Genomic DNA, 15,785 nt, shown 5'->3' with positions numbered 1-15,785 from the left:
ATACCAACGTCTCCAAGTATATACCGTACTTCCTCTAAAAGATGTATGAGTGAGTAGGTGAGATAGGTTTAACGCCACTTTTAACAGCATTCCAGTTATATCACGGCGTGTCAGCTCAATGCGGGAGGAAAGCCCCAAGTGATGCAGGTCTAGATCTTGAACGTTTACCACTTCGGTGCAATCCACGAGCACGGGTATGGTGCTGACAAACCCAGAAACATAATCGGGAATAGATGTATGATCAACACCGGGGCATAGCGGCCGATTCGGTCGTGAATGTATAAATCATGAATTCTTCTCCGGTAAATTGATTAATTATCTCCATTTCTCAAGGTTCGCGAAGAAATAGAGACCGGGTTTAGTTTAGTTTGTTGTTTCACGCCGCTGTCAGCAATATTCCAGCTGTATGACAGCTGTCTGTACATAATTGAGTCTGGACCAGACAATCCAGTGATTGACATGATGAACATCGATCTACGCAATAGGGATACGATGCCATGCATCAACCAAGACCGCGAGCCTGACCACCCGATCTCGTTAGTCGCCTCTTACGTACGACAAGCATGGGTTGCTGAAGACCAATTCTTACCTGGATCTTCACGGCCCGGGTCTAGTGAAACAGTAAATTAATGCCCCCGCCATTGTTCACGGGCTGTCGAGCAATGGGGGCCAGATCTTTTAATAGACGCCGCATCGTCTGGGCGTCGTTTGGAGGAGATCCGGTAAGTGGGAGATAGCACACATTCTTTACCTCGTAAAAGCATAGGTAGTCCTGGTAAAGACGCAATAGATTACAGGATTTATTGTACCAAACCCTGCACTTAAGATCTGTATTTGAACGGTTGATAAGAACAACCAATCAATACTACCTGGGCCATTCATGCACTCAGCTTGGACCCGGAAGTACCGCAACAAAGAACGTGCGTACTGTGCGTGGAATAAGAGCAGAGAAACTCACTACCCCTATTAACATGGGGTCGGACTACCAGATCATCAGGGAGCTGGGAAAGGGGGCGTTTGGAACAGTTTACCTCATCAAACACAAAACAGCACAGGAATGGGTAATGTACAGTTTATTTGCCTTCTGTTTTGTGATCGTGTTTGTTGATACAGTGCCAAGCTGTAACACAGCGCCTAGTGGTGTAAGCTTGTAACATAGAGGGTTTGACACCTGTCGATGTATTGCATATGAATACATACACTACGTCAAGTTAAAACTTGTTTCGGAAATTCACGTGTCATTGTTACAATTTGTTTTCTTTAGAACGCAGAGATCTTCATGATGTCACTGAATATTTCACGGATGAATATTGTCCATATTCACGACAATAACTACCAGAAATAATGCATAACACATATGCCGGCAATGCTTTAAATCTTTTATGGTTTATAGTTAGTGCATGTGTTTACGTGCCGTCTATCCGCCCTTCTCCGTTACCGTAGTACGACAACGCATGGCAGTAATGTGCTGTTCCGAATCTGGGTAACGACTTACAAGACGTGTCTCTATGGTAATGGCGTCTTCTCTGATGTTTTGGCAAAGAACATATACCCTCGATTGTCTGATTGCATGGGTTATATGACCGGAAATACTTTGATAAACCTGGAAATTGCATTGTTTATGGTTTGTTTGTTTGTTTGTTTGTTTGTTGTTTAACGCCGCACTCAGCAATAATCCGGCAAGTTGAGTGAGTGTGTGAGTATAGTTTTACGCCGCTTTTAGCAATATTCCAGCAATATCACGGCGGGGGACACCAGAAATGGGCTTCACACATTGTACCCATGTCGGGAATCGAACCCGGGTCTTCGGCGTGACGAGCGAACGCTTTAACCACTAGGCTACCCGACCGCCCCCCGGCTAGATGACGGCGGTCTGTAAATAATCGAGTCTGGACCAGACAATCCAGTGATTGATATCATGAGCATCAATCCACGCTATTGGGATCGATTACATGCATCAACGAGCCTGACCACCCGATCCCGTTTCTCGCCTCTTGCGACAAGCATAGTCGCCTTTTACGGCAAGTATTGGGTGCTGAAGACCTATTCTACCCCGGATCTTCACGGGTTGCATTGTGTGAGGTGACAAAGTTTGAACCTGACTTTCAGAACTCACCACCTCTTGCGGGTGTGTGGCGGTGGGGTAACCAAAGGGTTAAAGCGTTCGCTCGTCACGCCGAAGACCTGGGTTCGATTTTTCTCTTGGGTACAATGTTTGAAGCCCATTTCTGGTGTCCCCCGCCTTGATATTGCTGGAATATTGCTAAAAGCGGCGTATACCACACTCACTCACTCTTGCGGGTGTTGTGGTCGGGATCAAACCTGCACGCGAGCCACGAAGGAGCGGATACCTTCGTATAGAGAGACCGTGCTACCCCGAATAGTGTCCATTTTTCAGCCGAGATCTAGACGTTGTAATTAGTACCTTGCGTGACAAGGAAGTGAAACATACATCATACATAACATTTGGGTTAGCAGACAAACAGGTCTTTGGATTACTCGAATCAAACTTACTAGACCCTTTTAACAAGTCTTCGAATGTTTGTGCTTTAAACTAACAAATTCATCTTACATGCGCACCACTTTGAGACCTGGCTGAATGTTCGAAATATAAAAGAAAATACCAGGCTGCCATCAGGACACACGCACTTTAGAAGCTGCAGGCCCTGACTAAACGCTTCAGGCCCTCATTACAATAAATGCAGGGTATTGTGAAAGATAAATCAAGACTTTAGTGTAGGCCATAAGGACCCATACACATTTGAAACTACGGGCCCGATACGAATTCTACCTTTTACGGGCCTCCGGGTCGACCCCTATTTCGAACACTTGTTACATGTGTCAATTACAATAAGCTCGACCGCCTCCGTAGTCTAGTGGTAGAGCGTCCACCCAGAGAGCGGAAGGTCCGGGGTTCGATCCACGGCCGCGTCATACCAAAAGACGTTAAAAAATGGTACTTGTTGTTACCCTCTCTGGCGCTCGACATTAAGGGGCTAAAACAAGGACTGGTCGGCTCGGAGTCAGTATACTGTTTGAGTGGGGTGTTCATGTTAAACTGCGGCATGGTATCACAGTGAGCTAGCACTATAAATCGGCATCAGTCCGGACTAGTACAAGCAGCCACACAAACACACACACATACATGCACGTCGCTATATAAGTGCAATAATCTTGGACGCGACGTTAAACCCAATTTCATTTACAATAAGCTTTACAAACATGCAGACGCATGTGCACGTGTCGAAGTATGACAAAACCTATGTATATTAAATGGTTCACATTTCTAACACCTTCACAATCCCAGCCTTTCCTTTTATAATCAGTGAATTTAATTCAATCAAAATACTTTAACTACTTTCTGTACACCGTTGATCCCGGACATCAATTCAATGTGTGTGTTACAATAACTAATATTTAAACTGTTGGTGTTCATACGGGTATGTTCATTGATATCAATACCCGTTAAGATATGGGTTAGAATAGGTTTTCAGCAACCCATGCTTGCCGTGAAAGGCGACTATGCTTGTAGTAAGAGGCGACTTACGGGATCGGGTAGTCAGGCTCGCTGACTTGGTTGATACATGCCAGAAATGTGGGAACCTCAGTTGACTTAAGTCACTAAAAATGTAGTAATCAAAGGCACGCTGTAATACTCTATCTATGTCAAGACTGTCTGTAAACCCAATCTGGGTCAGATGAACAGCACACACACTGTACTATGTACTGGTATACGTTGAACGCCGCTTTGATTTATTGCTTCAATTTTAGCACGGTACAGCATTATGCTAAATTCGTCGAATAGACGTCAACCACTTTTTGTCTGGAGATAAGATATTATTTCAGCTAAACCCCATATAAGTTTAACTAAAACAAGATTACAGTCTAAAACAGTATGAAGCATATTCTTTTCAAGAATTTTCAACATAATATCAGTCTATATAATTCAGTCCTTATTCCCCTCACCACCAGTTCGCCCTGAAAACTGTGGATTTGTCAAAAGCCAACTCCGAAGAGAGGGCCAGTGCCGAGAAGGAGGCCAATCTGATGCGAGAGTTGGACCATGATCACGTGGTGCGTTACGTGGCCTCGACCTTCAACGGGTCCACCCTCTTCATCTTCACGGAGTACTGCGAGGGCGGGGATCTGTCCCACTTCCTGGAAGACTCCAGCGGGAAACTGCCGGAAGACTTGATCGTGTGTTGGGTGTATCAGACGGCTTTAGCATTAGAGGTAAGTGAATGAGTATGCTTTTACGCCGTATTTGTCAATATTCCAGCCATGCCATGCACGGCTGGGGACACAAGTACAAGATGTGGGGAATCGAACCCAGGCCTTCGGCATGACGAACATGGGATTTAACCACCTTGGTACCCCACCGCCCTAGCATGGGAGGTAATATACCCTGGGTGTGGTGGATCTTAAAATGACATCTATGTTTGGTCAGAGGAGAGGAGTGAGTTGGGTTTAACGGCGCTTTAATTTCAGTTCCATCACAGCTTATCGACCTTTACTATTTCTACACGTTTCACGACAACAGAATCGTGGCCGGCTAAGGGACGCAACGCCTTAAGGCCTATAGGTCCTTTGTTATATTTTCGAACAGATCGTATTGGTTCACAACTGGTTAATTGGCAATATGAAATCATCAGAAATCTATTTTATGAAATGATCAGGTCAACAGCTTACATATCCCATTTTCATGTCAATTCACAATTCACGGGCAAAACCATAAACTAACAACCATCATTAACAAATCGCCCCTTTGTATGTTGAATAAGACATAAGATACCCTCGATTATAATACCCTGGATAATCGAGGATGGGCATAAGGAAAGCATGGCGCTTTTTTGTGAAAAACATACAAGCACCACCTCTCTGTCACTGGTCACTATATGGCTGAAATACCTTTGTAAGAATCCGCTACGCGGATTCATACAGTTTGCACATTGGTTTTTCGATTCATACCTTAATGAACCGAAACAAATACACAGTCAATCCTTAAATGTTGCAGTATCTGCATCGGATGAACATCCTGCACAGGGACCTGAAACCCCAGAACATCTACCTGAGTGGGGAGGGGGACGTTAAACTGGGGGACCTCGGAATTGCAAGGTATGAATACTTGGGAGACTCATCTTGTCCAGAAACAATTTGGAGATAAACCTACTGTGTTTTTAAATTTGATGTACTCCCACTGTAGTGTAGATACCTCTTATTTTAATTTGGAACCGAGCGCTTTTTAAAAATCGTATGTGCAATAGTGCAAATATCACCCCAATGTATTGTCTACGTCATGGTCTTCAAATATTATTGTGACAAAAGTTTAGAATGACGTCACACTAGAAACGACGTCATAACTGAAGATTTTTGACGTCATTCGAAAATTGTGGTTTTCTATCCGAATTAAGATTATAATGGCTGATATCGATGATTAACCACTGCGTTCGGTTGTTACCGAAAAATCTACACACGAGTGATTAATCGGTCACGATTAGAATAAGGCTTTTTTCTTCTCCCATAACAATAGCCATAAAACGTCGAGCTCGCAGTTTAAGATTTCCCGTGTTTAGTAACCACTCGGGATTCCCCCTAGCCTCGTTTTCGAATATGCTCAGTAAGACAACTGCACCATAAACAGGTAAAAAGGATCTAGCGAAGACAACTCGAGTTTTCACACGAGTTTTTTTAAAATAGCGACACAGCTTTCCACTACCAGGCAGCCAATTAGATTATGTGAAAAAAATAAACTGCTGTAAACCTTGTGATGGGAGAATAATAAATAGAAATATATTTCTTATTTTGTCATATGTCCAGTTTATCATCACAAGAAATGCTAAATAATTATCATTAAAATAAAGCCAGCTATGCATATTGGGGCTCTTTATCTGCTATCATAGTATAACAATTGCTTTTTTCTCCCATAACAATACGCCATAAAAAGTCGAGCTCGTAGTTGAAGATTTCCCGTGTTTAGTAACCACTCGGGATTCCCCCTAGCCTCGTTTCCGAATATGCTAAGTAATACAACTGCACCATAAACAGGTAAAAAGGATCTAGCGAAAACAACTCACACGACTTTTCCGTGACAGGCAACCCACTTGTTAGCATTCATGTTATGTTTTTTGTAAACTATTAAAAGCTGATGGGAGTCACGTTTTGAGAATTAGTAATGTGATTGATATTTGTTAATGGTTTTGGATTACTTGGCCCATAACTTTATTTGCATTCGTCTCGCCGTGACTATCATTCTCAATGCGCAACACTTAATAGGCCCACCTTTTAGTGTATGTAAATAAGTTATTCGTTTATTTGTTCGCTAGAAACAAATGTTATAAACCCCATTAAGAGAAAATTAAATATTGTCTTATATATTGTAAAATACTGTTAACGAAAAACAAGATCCCAAAGGAACTGTCAGCAGGATTGATCAGGCTAGATTCTATAAATACCAACTCAGGCAACTGATCAGCTGATTACATCTTCTCAAATCCATCAATGGATTGTAATATCTTTGGACGAATTTTCCTCTTTAAAACTAATTTTACAGTGAATAATTTTAAAATGTAAAATGATGATTATTTCATGTCGTCCTTTTTTTTATATATATATAAAACTTGTTCAGTGAACAATCTTTCTTTTCAACATTATATTTAACATCATGACACCAAAAATGTTACGAAATGAGTCATCTAATTTCCCCATATTTGTGAATGACAAGAAACAATGTGAATTTGACAAGCACAATAATTTATTGTATGTGAACCATAAATACATAGGATATATGTAAACAATAAATTATCATTTCAGTAGTTCTACAAATATTTGCATTTTAATTCCCTTGTAATTTTACATTGTTTGACTGCAAAAGTTACCTCCAAACTTTATGCTTTTGTTATTTTATCAGATCAGAAGTTAAGATTTAAACTTAACATTTTCTTCTTATTATCTTCATGAAAACAAGACATTATAATAAATATGTATTTTAGTGACCTGTTCATATGTGATTTCTTTTGTAAAATGTATTAAAATTAAAATTAGATATTGCTAATGTAAAGAAATGAGGTTTATGGTAAAATGTTATAAGAGGACCTCTTGTTGGTCATTTCTTCATCACCAATAAATTTGAGTTTTTCTTTACTTACCATGTTCTGAATATTTTAAGGTCTCTGATTAAAATAGCGACACAGCTTTCCACTACCAGGCAGCCAATTAGATATGTGAAAAAATTAAACCGCTGTAAACCTTGTAATGGGAGAATAATAAATAAAAATACATTTCTTATTTTGACATATGTCCTGTTTATCATCACAAGAAATGGTAAATAATTATCATTAAAATTAATCCAGCTATGCATATTGGGGCTCTTTATCTGCTATGATAATATAACAATTACATTATTAGAGAAGTAGTTTTTTCAGTAATCATGGTAAATAATAAATCTTTGGTTTAAAGAATATACTTGAGACGAACCTAGTTCTACATGTCTTAATACTCTGTATTGTCTGTTAATTCTGAAAATAATTAACTGTGATATTGAGTTTCTACCTAAAACTAATAATATGAAATTAATTTTCAGATTATTTCATCCTATGTAAAACATAATTTTTTTTTAAGATGCATAAATGTACATCATTGTTGAAAAAAAAGGATATTGTTTTTGAAAAAAATAAACCTAGTAAGGTTGATTGGTGCCATCCATCTTTATCTTCATCATTTTGTCTGCTCCCTATAATAAATCAAAATAGTTAAGAAAAAATATAAATACATATATTACTTTCTGGAGTTTATATATACTAGCCACATTAAGAAACTGTGCACGGAGAAAATATAGATATAAGGGCACACCGTCCATATATGAAATATAGGTTTGAACACAGCACTTATTGGAAACATTCAAACGCTCATGCACGTGCCATGCGATATGACGTCATTGATGAGGGCCTATGGACGTGCAATGTGTTACTGCACGTGCATCCTGTGCAGCTGTACACATCATGTGCAACTCAAAATTCGCTGTCACTTTGGAAAGCATGATCTGTGGTCATTCAAAAATTCAAAACTTCTCAGGCGCAGACACAAGCATATCACAAGCAAATCATGCCAAGATTGACAGCTGCACAGCGTCAAGCCATTGGAATGATCCGAGCGGGAATGAGGCAAAAACAGGTGGCAACACATTTCCAATGCCATCGTAACACGATATCGGCATTGGTGAGGCGTTATCAGAACACAAATGACGTTGCCGACCACCCACGTTCAGGACGTCCCCGAGTAACGACGCCAAGACAGGACAGATGGATTCGAGTTACACATCTCCGACACAGGTTCCAAACCGCAGTAACGACGTCCCAGACAATTCCTGGACTGCGTCGTATCCATCCCAACACTGTCAGGAATCGTTTATGTCAGTGCGGGATTCGACCACGACACACCGTCATCGAGTCAACCGTCTAAGATGGTGTCGAAATCATGTTCGCCAACCTCGAATATGGTGGAGAAATGTTGTCTTTACAGATGAATCGAGGTTCAACATTTCCCACAGTGACGGGCGCCAACGTGTCTACCGGCGTTTGGGAGAACGTTATGCACGCAACTGTATTGTGGAGAGGAATCGTTTTGGAGGTGGCTCTATGATGATTTGGGGTGGGATAACAGCACGGCACCGAACCCCTTTGGTGGTTGTTCAGGGCAATCTCACCGGTGTTGGCTACATAGATCAGATTCTAAGGCCTGTGGTCATTCCTTTCCTGCAACGTCATGGCCCGGGATTGACATTTCATCAGGACACCTGGTCCCCTAATAACGATGCGGTATCTCGCTTCGGCTACCGTCTTCTCATTCTGCAACTGAATCTGGTACATTGGGAAGAATATCTCCACATATCACACCACTTCTTCACCCACATATTTTCTCTCATTCACCAACTTTCGGCAATGGAAACATTGTCACTACGGTACTGTTTTGACAGCTGGGGATTTCCTGTACAAGACGACCTCGGGTATCCTCGATCCGAAAATAGTGCCGTCAATTATTTTTAGCCAGCCAATCAAAACGCGATGACACAACTCTCCACACTCAGCCAGCCAATCAGATTGGGTGAAAAAAAATAAACCACTGCATTTTTAGCCAGCCAATCAAAACGCGATGACACAACTCTCCACACTCAGCCAGCCAATCAGATTGGGTGAAAAAAAATAAACCACTGCGAATAAACCACTGCTGGCGATTGAAGATCAAGCCCTGTTATGGGAGAAAAATAAGTTATTTCATTCGCTCGTGTGTTACACTGATTTTACGAAACTCGAGAAATACAAACATTCTGACATTCGATCCGTAAAATCAGTTTGACACACAGGCTCGAATAACAATCTCTATATACGACTCATAACAAGTTTTCGAACACGTAACATGCAAGTATCACGTACACACAACACATTTAAGCTCTATGTGGCAAGTCGATTCAGCCAAAGAACTTGTAAGAAATATGAACTGAACATATTCATTGTAGGATTCTTGATAATGGGATGGGCATGGCAACAACAATGGCAGGAACCCCCTTCTACATGAGTCCCGAGATATTCCAGATGAAAGGATACGACCACAAGGTAGCCCTTTTCCTTAACTTTAGAAACCTTTTTAACCACCCGGGAAGACACTTAAGAGGCAACTATGCTCGTCGTAAAAGGCAACTTACGGGATCGGGTGGTCAGGCTCGCTGACTTGGTTGATGCATGTCATCGTATCCCCGACCACCGTCATAAAGCTGGAATGTTGCGGAGTGTGGCGTTAAACAACAAACAAACAAACAAACAAACAAATTACGATTGTCTGGTTCAGACTCGATTATTTACAGACCGCCGTCATATAGCTGAAATACTGATTAGGGCGGCGTTAAACAACAAACAATACAACAATCCATTCAAACCTGGCTGGTCCCTTATCTCTCCACATTTTGTTTCAGACCGACATCTGGAGTTTCGGCTGTGTGGTGTACGAAATGGCGACAAGAGAACATGCCTTCGACGCCACGAATATGTCATGCCTCATCTATACAATTGTCGCGGGGAAAGTAGGTTGAAACTGAAATAACAGTTACCCGATATAATTATCATTTGCTTTGAAACATCTCCAGAGCATCAGTCAGGTTTGACAGCATCGTTCATCTGTCATAGGTTCCTTCGATACATGCATCTTATAGTGTTGGGCTGCGCCAACTAGTGAAGTCGATGATGGACAGGGACCCGGATGAACGACCAGGTGCTGAAGAACTGCTAAACCACAGCCCGATCAAGGAGTTTGGTGACAACCTTGAAAGGGTATGTACACTGGGCAGGTGCAAGGGTACAAAGTTGGCGCGGGTGGTCAAGTTATTTGAGGCGCACAATTGTCTGTGCTGAATTGGGTCTCATGGGCATGCGAGAAACATATGATCGTAGGTTCGAATAACAATTTCGCCTTGATTATATTTCTTGGCTTATCAACACCTTATCGCCAGGGTAAAACAAAACACCCAAGGCCTGCATCTTCGACAAAGCCCTTTGCATGCTCATCACAAATGTCTGACACGAGAGTCCATTGTATCCCATAACCGAAATACTGTTCAAAGCGGCGTTAAATCAAATGCCTTCACGTACTCCAAGGGTAGAACGTATTGGCAGTATTTAAATAACGGTGAAGGAGTAAATATTAACAGGAGATCTGGAAATATGTGGTGTCATATTATCGTGCATGTCTGATAACATGTACCCCGTGGGAATCCCCGGGCAGAGCTAGATGCCCAACATCCCATCCTTATCATAGTAGTTGACTGACCAGTGAAGATCCCGGTTAGAATTGGTCTTCAGCAACCCATGCCTGTCGTAAGAGGCGACTAACGGGATCGGGTGGCCAGGCTTGATCATGACTTGGTTGATGCATGTCATCGTATACCAATTGCGTAGATCAATGCTCATGATATCAATCTCTGGATTGTCTGGTCCAGACTCGATTATTTACAGACCTCGGTCATATAGCTGGAATATTGCTGAGTGCGGCATTAAAACTCAAACAAACAATATAGTTGACTAATGAGTATCGGGTGGTTACAATGTGGGACCTGGACGATGGCGTGGATTGTGCTGTCAGCCACCGTTTTATAACAACATGATTTACTCTTATGTTTAGCCCAGAACAATTATGAAGAAATTTAAGTTCAGGACCAAGTGGGGAACAGGTGAGTCGACTGTAGACGTCTCCAAGATGTTCCAGGCTGTGGAGCTGAACACTTCCCAGTCCTTCAGAGAACAGGATATATGTATTCCTATAGACTCTCTCGTGCTGCACAGAAAGAGGTTGGGTCGGCCTTCACCCTCGGATCTATACGAAACCATCAAAGCGAACAGACACATGCCTAGGATGAAGGTTGAGGAGAAGACAGTCGATCTGAACCCGAGTCCAGGTCATGCGGCCGTTATGCAGGCAGTGATGCTGGGCTTGATGGGCAAAATGGGACAGTCTCCCGATGTGAGTATTAATGCCATGGACACCACGATATTCATTCTATATGTCTAGTCGTCACGATATTTATGCTTTGTTTGTTTATTGTTTAACGCCTCACACAGCAATATTCCAGCTATGTGACGGTGGTCTGTAAATAATTGAGTCTGGTCCAGACAATCCAGTGATTGGTATTCATGAGCATCGATCTAGGAAATTAGGATACGATGGACATGCATCAACCAAGTCAGCGAGCTTGACCACCCGATCCTGTTAGTCGCCTCTTACGGCAAGTATGGGTTGCTGAAGACCTTTTCTCTACCCGGATCTTCACGGGTCGGATAATAATGATGTCAGCAATGTTTGGAGCTCATAATAAAAGTCGAATATATGGCAGAAATACAATACTGTTGGCCAACTACGCATTTGAGATTGTTTATGAGTTGTGTACTTAAAATGTACACTTGCATGCAGGGAAATGTTAAACTGAATATCAAATGTTCGTTCGGTCCCTAAGAGTCGACGTGATTGGATCGGGTGGTCAGGCTGGGTAGATTGCAGATTGTGTGTCCTCGTGACCTGATGTCGATGGGTCACTGTTCATGGTTCCAGTCGCTGGTTTTCTAGACACGATTATTTACAAGCTGCGTTATATAGCTGGAATATCGCTAGACAACATTCATTCATTCAGTTATTGGCAGCTAATGGAAGCCATACAGGTGAAGATCCCTGATGAAGTTAGTTGTTATTTCAGACCACACTCAACGCTGCAACCAACTTGCCGGCTTCGGACAGGGACCGTACAGGGGGCAAGGGGACATCAACCAGGAAAGGTTTGCAGCCTAGCATAATTACAGCTGTATCGCATGATTTACAGTAACGTGAAAAAACGAGATGAATGGAACATCTCACAGGAATGTCTTCCAAGAGCAAGATATTACATTGTTAGGTTCAAATATTAATCCACGCTCCTTAATCCGAGGCATACGAAATAATCCTCTCCGCATTACGTGTTTGTGTATGTGTTGTATAACGCCACATTCCAGCTATATGACGGCGGTCTGTCAATAATCGAGTCTAGACCAGACAATCCAGTGATGGGTATCGTGAACATCGATCCGGACAATTGGGATACGTCGACAACCAAGTCAGCGATCATGACCACCCGATCCCGTCAGTGGCCTCTTACGACAAGCATGGATTGCTGAAGGCATATTCTAACCCGGATCATCCCGCGTCTGCAATACGTGTTCCAACAGGGATTGGAAAATGACCTGCTGCTGTCTTTGTTTCTGGATTTGTCGGAATTTGCTTGTTATGTTACAAAATTTCTTACTTTAACATGGAACGTATTTTCATCATTTTTCCTGTTCCAGACATTCTGTACCCATATAAGTAATAAGGGTTCACTTTTGTAACTACAAAGTTAGGCAGGACGTGTTTTTCAAAGACGGCTTTATAAGACAGGTCAATGTTTCATGAGAATTCACGAACTTTCATCTACAATTTCAGACATAGAAACCCATGTCATGTTGAGCCAGATACAGCGTTTACAGAAGTGAGTCTAAACATTCTGGTAGTTTTATCCAAATACATACTTCATAAAAAACCCATCTCCGTGGGGATTCTAGAGAAGAATATCCATTGTTCATGTAGTCACACCAGTTTGTACGTTACATCGTTCGTAAAAGATTCACTTAGATGATGCCCCACGTGAAATAACGAAAATGTAACGCTATTTGACACCCAAACTCCATCGTGTTACGTACTAGGGCGATACGATACGGAATCTTAGGTACGGCCCTGGAGTCGTTTTACACACTGAAAATCAGAGATATCACGTACTGATATTGGTTACCATAGTAACGAACTGTATACAATTGTTTGATAATCCTTATTATTTAACAGAGACTGTGCCCAAGGTCTGGGAGAGGACAAACTGAAAGAGGCGTACTCTATCCTGGATTCGGTTCCAGATGCTGGGAAACTGAAAGTAGGGGAATTGCTAAACCCTGCGTCAAACCATGCTTACTCACTCGCTCAGCTAAAGTTTACCTGTACAATGTAATACATACAGGCTTCATTCTCGATACAGTCTTGTCTGTACTTGTTGACGATTTTAACATTTAATAAGTAAAAGAAAGTTACAAATTGATGCAACGAAATATCAATAGTCCAGCAATATCACGGCGAGGGACACTAGAAATGGGCTTCACACATTGTCCCCATGTGGGGAATCGAATCCGGATCTTCGACGTGACGAACGGACGCTATAAAGTCTGTTTCACAACACTGATTCAATCTCTCTGTACTTGCAGGCACATCTCGTTGGGTTGATCGGGGAGGATATGTACCAGGAATATGGCGAGAAAATCATGTACTTGCGTCTGTTCGAAAAGGGAATGAAAAGATTGGATAATCAGAAGGGACAATAACTCCATACTGATAACAGGATTCCATGTCTACTGATATCTACGGAAGACCAACGTGGAAGAATAAAATACAGCTTCCTGCAAAAGGCCATCAAGAATGTGTCTGATTCTAAATTCGGTATTAGTCAGCTTGAACTGATAAACCTAAAGTAAAAACTAAAGTTCTGGGACTTCCGGTCGAAGCATCTGCACCTTCGTCGTCAACATGTATCTCAATCATGCATTACCTATCACAATGAAGGTCATACACAACGCATCAAAGTCATTAATGACTGCATGGAACATTGTATGTATCGTATCTTACCTTAGACATCCAACTGTTTCAAATTCGACTTTTGGGTCTGTGCAGATGATTTCCACTTGACGGTTCTCCCCCACGGCGACGTGGATGTCATATTTCAATGCAAATGTAATTAATGTATGAATGCATCAGAGACCATATAATAGATATGGTCTCTGAATGCATTAAGTTCCTTTTTATTGGTTTCTTTACGGATTTTTTCGCTCAAAACTAGAATTCGGTTATCGAGAAAAAGTGAGAAAAAAAACCCTTCAAATTTATTTTGTATTTTGTGTAAACATGTGATCAGCATGTATTAAAAAATACAATAATAATTACAATTCAATGTCATGATAACCAAGATCCTGAACAGTTATTTAAACATGTCGTGGTGAGTTTCATATCTTGTGTCGGGACAAGCATGAAAACAATATGTGATATATTTTATTTCAGGATCGACTGGATATTTTTCGGTTCATTAACGTATGAATCGGAAAACAAATGTGAAAACATTTGTAAAGAATCCGCTTTTGTAAAAATCAATCCTTATAATTAAATTCAACAACGAAAACGTGTGTTATCTACAATAGTTAAACTAAAAACAGTTGTATATATCAAAGCAGACACAGATGACGAGACTGATAAACATTCCAGGTGTAGAAATACATACTGTGGCGGGATATGAATCAGGTGACTGATGTCATGCAGTCCGAGGAGACACAAACGTTAAATGCCAGTAAAATTTACATTAAAATGAGATTTATTTGTTTGTTTGTTGTTAAACGCCTCACTCAGCAATATTATAGCTATATGACGGCGGTCTGTGTAAAAAATCGTTTCTGGTCCAGACAATACAGTGATTGATATCATGCGCATCGATCCACACATTTGGGATCGATGACATGCATCAACCAAGTCAGCGAACCTGGCAGGAATGGGTTGCCAATGGCGACAGATCGTAGACGTTTCCATGTTTGTGGAACAAGTATAATGATAAGGGTGGATATGGGAATCTAACTGACGATGAATAGATCCTGGCAAAGCTTTACGGCGTCTTAGACGACTGGGTCAGCCCCCGGTCATATTAATGAGACCCTGCAATTTAAGATCAAACCAACCGCGAACAGCTGCATTCTATTTCTTATATATGCTGATTTCTTATATCAATTTCTGTAAAAAGATACAGTGAAATGTTTTGGGGTAATGACGAAGGATTGCTTCACTTTCTATACTGGTGAACTACTTTGAATTATATTTTTGATGGAGTGAATGGAATTTGGCAACGTTCCAGTCACGTCACGTTCTGTCACTAATGCAATCCAGTGTTTGACAGCAAAAGCAAGATCCGGGGTATGAAGGCACACTATGGGGGATGTCATGCATAAATCGTCATTACTCGGCTCTCACGACAAGCATGAAGTATTCTGTAACAACCCCACATGTACACACACACACACACCGGCATGAAATATTCCTTCAGACAAACGCTTAATTCTTTTCTGTTATTAAAAATCCATGCAAATATTATAATTATATCAGAAATCGTTCAGAAATACCTGTAAGAGTACATGCGTGTGTAATGAAAAGAACTAGAC

General features: G+C 41.3%; 1 protein-coding gene across 2 annotated transcripts; it reads left to right on the top strand.

The window, feature by feature from the left end:
- Nucleotides 1-908: 908 nt before the first annotated feature.
- Nucleotides 909-14,884, top strand: LOC139445526 (serine/threonine-protein kinase Nek4-like). 2 transcript variants are annotated; one of them, XM_071226667.1, is made up of 11 exons: nt 909-1,061; nt 3,973-4,233; nt 5,015-5,115; nt 9,512-9,608; nt 9,965-10,072; nt 10,176-10,319; nt 11,167-11,505; nt 12,233-12,311; nt 12,991-13,036; nt 13,387-13,471; nt 13,797-14,884. In XM_071226667.1, the coding sequence occupies exons 1-11, from the start codon at nt 972-974 to the stop codon at nt 13,911-13,913; spliced, it is 1,467 nt and encodes a 488-aa protein (XP_071082768.1). In that variant the 5' UTR covers nt 909-971; the 3' UTR covers nt 13,914-14,884. The 2 variants fall into 2 exon arrangements, with proteins under 2 accessions (XP_071082768.1, XP_071082769.1); XM_071226668.1 differs by lacking the exon at nt 13,387-13,471 and having other exon boundaries at nt 13,797-13,912.
- The last annotated feature ends 901 nt before the right edge of the window (nt 14,885-15,785 follow it).

The sequence above is a fragment of the Haliotis cracherodii genome, unplaced genomic scaffold (genome assembly GCF_022045235.1).
Source record: "Haliotis cracherodii isolate W230 unplaced genomic scaffold, xgHalCrac1.p SCAF_6, whole genome shotgun sequence".
NCBI classification, from domain to species: Eukaryota; Metazoa; Mollusca; class Gastropoda; order Lepetellida; family Haliotidae; genus Haliotis; species Haliotis cracherodii.
Note: the sequence above shows the minus strand (reverse complement) of the source record. Positions and strands in the feature narration are given on the sequence as shown.

What these genes read in the sequence shown, in the direction of transcription:
- LOC139445526 (XM_071226667.1), top strand. Translation starts at nt 972, where the DNA reads ATGGGGTCGGACTACCAGATCATCAGGGAGCTGGGAAAGGGGGCGTTT. An exon ending in GGGGACCTCGGAATTGCAAG is followed by an intron (nt 5,116 to 9,511) that starts GTATGAATACTT and finishes TATTCATTGTAG; the next exon opens with GATTCTTGATAATGGGATGG. An exon ending in TGAAAGGATACGACCACAAG is followed by an intron (nt 9,609 to 9,964) that starts GTAGCCCTTTTC and finishes ATTTTGTTTCAG; the next exon opens with ACCGACATCTGGAGTTTCGG.